This window comes from Buceros rhinoceros, unplaced genomic scaffold (assembly GCF_000710305.1).
Source record: "Buceros rhinoceros silvestris isolate BGI_N320 unplaced genomic scaffold, ASM71030v1 scaffold5969, whole genome shotgun sequence".
Classification (NCBI taxonomy): Eukaryota; Metazoa; Chordata; class Aves; order Bucerotiformes; family Bucerotidae; genus Buceros; species Buceros rhinoceros.
In genome coordinates, this window is record NW_010431979.1 from 13622 (window position 1) to 22462 (window position 8841).

General features: G+C 36.5%; 1 protein-coding gene across 1 annotated transcript in view; it reads left to right on the plus strand.

The window, feature by feature from the left end:
• The window catches only part of LOC104500005 (diacylglycerol kinase eta-like), a gene marked incomplete at both ends in the record, with an annotated part of 20181 nt that extends 11757 nt beyond the window's left edge, over positions 1-8424 (plus strand). Inside the window, 8 exons of the mRNA XM_010143593.1 lie at positions 132-249; positions 1125-1235; positions 1396-1492; positions 3186-3293; positions 4878-4991; positions 5269-5403; positions 6608-6774; positions 8319-8424. Of these exons, the coding sequence (XP_010141895.1) occupies positions 132-249; positions 1125-1235; positions 1396-1492; positions 3186-3293; positions 4878-4991; positions 5269-5403; positions 6608-6774; positions 8319-8424 (956 nt within the window). The remainder of the gene's footprint in view (positions 1-131; positions 250-1124; positions 1236-1395; positions 1493-3185; positions 3294-4877; positions 4992-5268; positions 5404-6607; positions 6775-8318) is intronic.
• Positions 8425-8841: the final 417 nt, after the last annotated feature.

Here is an 8841-nt window from a genome sequence, read left to right on the forward strand (position 1 = left end):
CTACACAAATTTAATTAATTTTGTCTCTCTCTCAGTATGTGGCTTATATTATGACAATATATGAATCTCTGTTTATCAAATACACATGGGGTTTTATTGGGGTTTTTTCTGTTTTTTTTTTTTTAAATCAGGTTTGAGGGCTGGTCTAGCTGCTTCTATTGCAGGAAGTTCAATTATTAGCAAAATGTTGCTAGCCAACATCGATCCATTTGGTGCTACGCCATTTATTGACCCGGATCCAGATTCCCTGTAAGAGATACTTTTTTTCCACATTTACTGTTTTGCTTTCCTTTGCTTTTCTTAAGAATTTTTTTTTACCTTTTTGTAATCTTTGTTTGTTTGTTTTCATTGTGAAGTTCTTGTTTCCTGTCATTTGGTAGTAGACCTCAAGGTCTGAAAACAGGTTGGAAGGTTGGATTTTGCCAGAAATAATAGGAGACATTTGCTCACTTACTCTTTGCTCACTCAGTTTGGGAAGAGGAGGACAGTAGACTTTCAGAGTTGGGTTTCTTGTCCAAACTTCTGGTCCGAAGGCAAGCTCAGCCACTAACAAGAAGTTGAAGTAGGTCTGGGCACTTTATAGTGAAAGAAGGAAAGGAGCTGTGAGGTGGAAATTTTGTGTCCTAAGGTGTCTCTGCTTCCCAGAAGTGGGTGTAGCATTGGCAGATGCTTATGGATGGTACCTGGATAGTGGGCTGTGGCTCCCCTAAAATAAAGCACTGCTGTGATAGCAGTGTCACCCAAACATCTAGCACCAACATGCCTAAACACAGCCTGGGTGCTCAGCCTGGTGCGGTGCTGCTGTCTTAAGAGTTGTGCCTGGGGCGGTTCTTTTCTCGTATCCCACTGCCATTTTGGGTATGATGGAGGTAGTGTGGGTATGGTGGAGGGGAGTGTGGTACTGTTTCTTCTTTGCCCTATGGGAAGTAACTTGCACTTGCAAAGGAGCTGGCAGTCAGTCTGTCTCTGACTGCTGATGGGTTTCCTCACAGAAATTCAGAGGAAATATCTCTTGACATCTCATCAATAGATAGTTGATGTATCTGTTCTGAGAACAACCAATCTTCATCAAAGTTCTGTGTGTCCAGGTACTGTGCACCTAATTATCTCTTTTCTTCTAACAGGGAGGGCTATTCAGAAAAATGCGTCATGAACAACTACTTTGGAATTGGGTTAGATGCAAAAATTTCGCTAGAATTTAATAACAAGCGAGAAGAGCATCCTGAAAAGTGCAGGTAATATAATTGTCAGCAACACAGCCAAGACGTTCCCATTATTTTCTTTTCCTTATCTCTTTATTTTAATTCCTTAGCTTTTTCTTATCCTAGAAATAGGAGACAATAATGTGTATATTTCTGTATGAAGTCTTGTTTACCTGTTTTACCTTGTTTTCAGAAGTCGGACAAAAAACATGATGTGGTATGGGGTTCTTGGCACAAAAGAGCTACTGCAGAGAACTTACAAGAACTTAGAACAAAAAGTTCAACTTGAGGTAACTTTTATTTATGGGTAGAATGAGTATTTTTGCTCCTGCAATGTGTTATGGAGAATTTGGGCTTTCTCTTGAAACCTTTGAGAGTCCTTGTGTCAACTCAAACTGACCTCAGAGGCACTTTGTAAACATGTGCTACGTAAGAGGTGTTTTTCCAGGTGTTTTTTTGGAGTAAAATTTCAATACTTAAAAATCACAAAAAAAGCAGTATAATGTTTCTTGTCATTACAGAGTTTAAAAAAAAAATACTATATAGTAGGATGCATTTTATATTGTTTGCTACATCAGATTTAATGACAATAACACAAATTAACATACACTAAATGGAAGGAAAGACATAACAAGTCTTAATCTTTCAGGTTCATTTTAAATTATCTGAAAGCCTGATTTCACAGATAGGGAGAGCACACTGATGATCTCAGTCAAAATTTCCCAACAGAAGAGGGGAGATTCTGAATGTGCATCACAAGAAGCCCAGCTACACCAGCAGAGATTTTACCTAATAGGTATTTGAGACAATCATGCAAAAGCAGCAAGATATTATCATAGCAACAACCAATGGAGTGTAAATATCTAAACATGGCTAGTTTTTGTCTTTGAAGTAAAATCAAATCTAAGTCATCTTCATGATACTGGGAACTTAAAGGAGAGATAAATGCTTACCAAATGCACAAGAAGACTGGGATGGCTACGGTTATTTTCACCTAAAGAATTGTAGGCTGGATTTTGACAGAGAATGTACATAATTTCTCATTTCACTTCATGCTAAGTATTTCCTGTGGAAGTGCATGATATTTATATGAAGATAAAATTCTTAAGTTGAAAGAATAATTTTAAGTTACTGGAACTCTTTCTCACTCCTCTGAGATTTGGGAGGATTTTGTCTGGTAGCGGCAGATTGCTGTTATCTAAGGACTGAGTAATTATCAAGGAATTATGCAGTAGTTAGCAAATATAATGACAGGAAAGAACATTATATATGCTGCAGATAGAATTCTAATTTAAGGATCTTTTGAATAAGATTCAGTAAGGCATTCAAATCTGACCTTTCCATAATTATTTTTTAATATTTCTGGAAGTAAATGAGCAAGTAGAAATTTCATACTTAGTATCGCCTTGCACAACATTAGCCTTATGCTAAAACATGTGATGAGGTGCACAGCATTGGAAAATTAAAAATGTCAATTTCAGGAACTGGAGCCAGACCTCTACTATAACACAAATGGCTGTGCAGCATCTATTAATATCACAGCATATTTTAGATACTGTCACATTATGATTAAAATGTTAAATTCTCTCTTGTTGCTGAGATTAAATCATAAAAAGAGAACATTAAGCACATTCTGGAAATAATTTTGCATCTCCTCCTCCTCCTGATAAAATTGCTACAGATTTTTGTCCATATTTTCTAAGGATTTGTGTAAACGTTTCTTTCAAGAGTCATGGAACACCTTTGCTGTAGATACAGCATGTAATATCTACATGTTATTCAGCAATGTGAAAACTGGTGCTAAGATCGGGGAGAAGAGCTTTGTGTTAGAGATGCTTCACAGCATGGAGGGAATAGTCTTGTGTCAAACCTATTAATGACTGTGTCCTTCCCTGCCAGCTCTGTTGAAGCATCATGTGTTAAAAATGGCTGATGACTTTTATCACATTATTTATATACTGAATAAGCTTTTATCCATTACAGTGTGACGGACAGTACATCCCCCTTCCAAGTCTGCAGGGCATAGCTGTGCTAAACATTCCCAGCTATGCTGGTGGGACTAATTTCTGGGGTGGAACCAAAGAAGATGATGTGAGTAACATTAAAGAGAAGTAACCTTCTGAGTGAAACCAGCGATAAATACCATGAACTGCTCTTCTCATTTAATTTTAATAGTAATAGTATGTAGTTTGGATAGCAACTCTTATCCCTAGAGGTTGTTTCAATTTAAGCTATATGGTCTTGTTGATTTTTTTTTTTAATTGAAAATAGTATCCCAGGATTTTTCACTGTCTGTTGCCTTCTTTTGTGTCCATTCCAGCAAAATTGTGATATTGAGGCTTAATGATTAAGAGCGTAATTCACTGCTTTAGAGTGACTGATTGTGAGAGGTGGTGGTGGTGGTGGTCTGAAGTGCTGCTGGTTCTGCTTAGCTAGCTGAAAGAAAGATGTTGCCTTGACAGCTGCAGCTATTCCTGAAACATTATGGGTGAGCCAAACAGGGCAGCTGCAGGCCAACTGACTGAAGTGAGGCTTGTTTAGGCACGCTTTTTTGGTGTCCAGAAAGACAGGCTGGAAACGCGACCTGCAACAGGAAAGGAGGGAATTGTTTCTTGACTGAAGTCCCTCACCCTGTTCCCCATCCTCTCCTTCCTTGAGTCATTACTGCAGACGCTATCTGTATTACACAGTCTTGGATCTGCACCCCCTTATTCTTCACCTCCAGGAAATCCTCTGTCAGGGAACAGAACCCAACTAGTTGTGGCTTTTGAGCATCTTTCAAGGATTTTCTCCAGTCTGGTCTCAGGTGTCTCTGATGCAGCTTACTTTGCCCCACGTGCCAACTGAGGTAGTTTGAGTACTGCTCAGAGAGGTGATCTCTTCATCAAACTCTTACTGGAGTGATTTCTCCTGCTGATTTTTCTCCCTTGTTGCTCCCTATAGCATGTCAGGATGAAATGGTCAGTCTTCAGGTGATCTTAGTATGATATCTCTTGCCAGACCTAGCCTAAGAATTGTCCTGTGGCATGGCTAAATTCCCCTGCAGGTCGCCAGATGGCAATAGCACAGGCGAGACCTCCTGCCGTTTGCATAAGGTCATGGAAATTCAATGTCTTGGCTGGCTATCAGGATGTTCGTTACATACAGAAGTGTTTTTCTTATTTACTGTAATTTTATACAGCGCAAACAAGATCCTCGTCAGTCTGAAAGTGTTTAACAAAGTTGAGCATGGACTCAGATGTTAGTCTCCAGACAATTCAGAATATAAGATAGGCTCTTCTGAGAAGAAAGACACCATTACTCGTCTTAACTTCAAGAACCTCTTAGATATTAAGTACATTAACCAAGCAGAGATTTGAATCAGCCTTTTATCTTGCCTTGAAAAATATTTATTAGGCTGCATGCAGAAACATGCCATCCTTCCTACATAAGGATAGGCCTCATCATTCAGATGTTTGATATGCTATTTGCATTGGTGTTTTAAAATAATATTGGCCCACTGTCTATAGTTTATCACTCCTATTACTTTTGAGAAACAGTGTAGTTATTCTACAGTAAAAAAATTCAAGCATTTAAATGCTGAAAATGAGTCTGCAAGTCAATCCATTTTTCTTGAACATGCAATCTAAGCACTAGACTTACCATCAAAAATGGAATTTTTTCTTTTCTTTTCAGATATTTGGGGCTCCATCGTTTGATGATAAAATCTTAGAAGTTGTTGCAGTATTTGGCAGCATGCAGATGGCAGTTTCAAGAGTCATCAAACTACAGCACCACAGGATAGCTCAGGTTTGTTTCTTACTTGAAAGCACGCAACATGGTTGGCAGCGGTTTGGAATGCTGGCAAGTAGGATGACCACCACCCTATACACTAATAAAACACTGACATTGTTTTAATTTTAGCGGGATTAATTGTCTTCAATGATGAATAAAGTACAGAAATGCTTCATCCTTGAGACAGTCCTGGAGGGAAGCCACAGCTCCTAGTAATCAACATACTTCTGGTGGCCCATCAGTTTCATTAGTATTTATTGCTCTGTAAAATTATGTGTTTGTTCTTTTCCAGTGTCGGTCAGTAAAGATCACCATACTTGGTGATGAAGGGGTTCCAGTGCAAGTTGATGGAGAGGCGTGGATCCAGCCCCCAGGAGTTATTAAGATCATACACAAAAACAGAGCTCAGATGCTAACACGAGACAGAGTATGTTGCAGAAAGTGTGTTATGAGATACTGTTACTAACGCTGGTTTCTGTAATAATTTGATTCAGTTGTAAAATGAAAATAGTGCTTACAAAAATGTTGTTTGACTATATAACCTATATAATTACTTAGTTAATGGGATTTCTATAATAAGTTGGATAGAGAATTGTTCTTTTGTATAAGTGACAAAGCTTTGTTAGCTATTATCAGTTTTATCAGTGCTTTTCCTATATTCTTATGAATATATAGTAAGAATGGTCAAAATTTTAATGTTATTTGTTTCTTTCTTTGTTTCTTTCTTTGTTTCTTTCTTTGTTTCTTTCTTTGTTTCTTTCTTTGTTTCTTTCTTTGTTTCTTTCTTTGTTTCTTTCTTTGTTTCTTTCTTTGTTTCTTTCTTTGTTTCTTTCTTTGTTTCTTTCTTTGTTGCCCTCGCGCGCTCTTTCTCCCTCGCGCGCTCTTTCTCCCTCTCCCTTTTCTCTTGCTGCTGCTTCTTTCTTTTTCTCTAGGTGTGTTATACACAGTCACATACTGAAAGTTTTATCACAGTTGCATAAATAGCGAAGTTCTGTAATGTCCATTTTTCAGAATTACTTTCTGAAGATTTCTCTCCTGTTTCTCCCTGCCCTACTAATCCTCTCTCTGCACCATGAACCAGTCTTAGACAGAAGAGACTCAAGCAGAACATAGTCACAAGGTCACTGGGAAATTCATGCTTGTCTAGGATTGCTGTGTGAATGGTGTAACTCCCCTCTTGGTTCTCCACCTGCTAATTGGACATTGAATTTACAGTGGTGTTACTGGCATTTGAACTCTATTTTAGTAAAATTGTTGCTTTTCCACCACTTTTTAGGTTTTAATCCTGTATTAGTTTCAGCTTTGGATCTTGCTATCTGCACAAAATGTGCTTGTGTTATCACTGTCTTTGTGTTTATTTATTGTTTGGGAAGACAATTCTTGAGGGTAACAGGTAACAGGAAAGAGCTGTCAGAAATGACTTATTCTCTATAGTAAGTTAAAATTTAGATGTCATGTTGTTATTTATACATTATTATTATTATTATGTTGCATTATTTATATAAAATTAGAAGTTGTTTCTTTGTTGAATCAATTTTAACTAAAATTTTATATAACATAAAATTAATTTTTTAAATAAGTAAGAATGCTCCCAAGTGCTGTGAACTGAATGTGTAATTCATTTTGATTAGGCCTTTGAAAACACCCTGAAGTCTTGGGAAGACAAACAGAAGTTTGATTCCTGTAAACCTGTCATTCGATCTCCCTTGTACCCTCAGCAGGCTGTTGAATTGGCTACAGAAGAAGAAGTTGCACAGATCCAGCTGTGCTCACAGGCTGCAGAAGAACTTATTACTAGGTATGGTAAAAATGAATGTTTGGATTGGCAACCTGGACACCAAGACTGAATTATTCATGCAAATGCATACATAGACTTACAAGTGTGTATTTCCCCTGGTTTTGGATTAATGCTTAGTTGCCACTCTATCAGTCATTTTATTTTTAAAATTTTATTTCATTTTATTATATTTTACTTTTAAGGCTCAACTTGTTTATGCATGCTTTTACGTATTTCTGTAACTTTATTCTTGTGTGTTTATGTGGGTTTTTTTCTTGTGAAAACTGACTTTCTGAAGGAGCAGTGGAAATGGAAAACTGGAAGACTATTTTGCAGAGAGGCTTTTAATTGAAACTTCAGATATTATGCAAATCCAAAAATATATTAATTGAAAAAAAAAACACCCTTGGAAGTCAACAGTGTGGATGTATCCACCCGACCTTAACTTCTCCTGACCTTATTTCTCCTTAAAGCTTCGTTACTGAAGATTTCAAAAAGATGAGCCCCTTCCAGTAAACCTGTTCTAAAAATATTGTATGAGTAAATAGTTAACACAGCGATATTCAAGGAGCCAAATTTGCCAGATTAAATCTTCATACCTTTTTGCATTCATCCACTCATTCGTTGTTATTGCAGCTTTCTATTTCATTCCTAATGCTCAAATCCTCATCTCTGTGCCCCTGGACACTTCAATAATCTGTATGGGTTGAGATGATAGTGAGCTGATGGTACAAAACTGATCCCACAGCCTTGCTTATTTTTAAGAACTACTTTCTTCCTGAGATGCAAATATTTTAATAAAGAAGACCCATTCTCACAGAGGAAAAAAATAGAATTTTTTTTTTTTTTAAGAAAAGCATTTTTTTTAATCTGAACTTTTTATAAAGCTTCTATTCATTTGATAACAAATTATCTTAAGTGTCAAAATCAATTCTTGGAGTATGTTTTCAGTTGCTCTTGTAATATAAGCACTGATAAGAAAGGAATTGAAGAACTACATGTTCTTTTTATACTGCACTGGTAACTTAAGTAGATATAGGAGAATAATTTAGGTTGTTGAAGTGAAATTTAGCCAAGACACTTTAAAAGCTTTATTGTTCAGAGATGATCCTGAGGTTGTAATTACAGGTGGACCTCTCATAATCTCAAATGACTGCAGCCACATCTGAAGGATATGCCTTGTGAAATAGGTGTAATAGTTTTTAAGATAACAATAGAGGAAGAGTCTAGCACATTAAGATAACTTGAAGTTAATTTCAGTTAATAGCCCAAACAAAATTTTTTGGTAAAATTTTTGCGTAGCATTTGTTTTTTAAGACAAATAGATGCTTCTCAGTATTTCATAGCAGAGTAAATAATCTAGGTTATGGATATAATTTATATGAGGTGCTCTATTGCTTGAAGAGATTCTTGTATTTCAACTTTTGTTATAAAGAACTATTTTTTAAGTGTTTTGTGAAACGTGTCTTTATATATTTTCTCCTCTGATGGAGTTGTGTACTGTTAAGAATTATTCTTTAAAGGAATTAGGAAATATTTTTCTCTTTTTTTTTATGTTTCTGTAGGATCTGTGAAGCAGCAAAAATACATAGTCTCTTGGAGCAGGAGCTTGCTCATGCTGTTAATGCTTGTTCACATGCATTAAATAAAGCCAACCCAAGATTTCCTGAGGTAAAGGAAGAACAGAGATTTATTTATGTATAAGTAAATAAGCTATAATACCTGTACACATAAGCTTGTTTCCTGGGAGTTGTATTGTACTCCCTCTCCCCATAGTAAAACAAGTTGTAAGATAATTCTTGAAGATTTTGATAAACAAGATTCCTAAATATGCGTACACATGCTCAAATTTAAATGAAGTTGGTTAACAAATGAATGGATGCTGTATCTTCTCTGGTTTTTTGCCACTTTTCCTAACATGAACATAAAGGGAAAGTTATTTCTGATGCTGAAGGAGCTGCTCAGTACAGCAGCAGGGAGTCTCAGCCCTTCACATGCATAGGGAAACACCCCCACAGCTGATGGATTCAGTACAGATCATGCTGAATGATTCTGAAATTATAATAAATATATAATATAATAAAATAA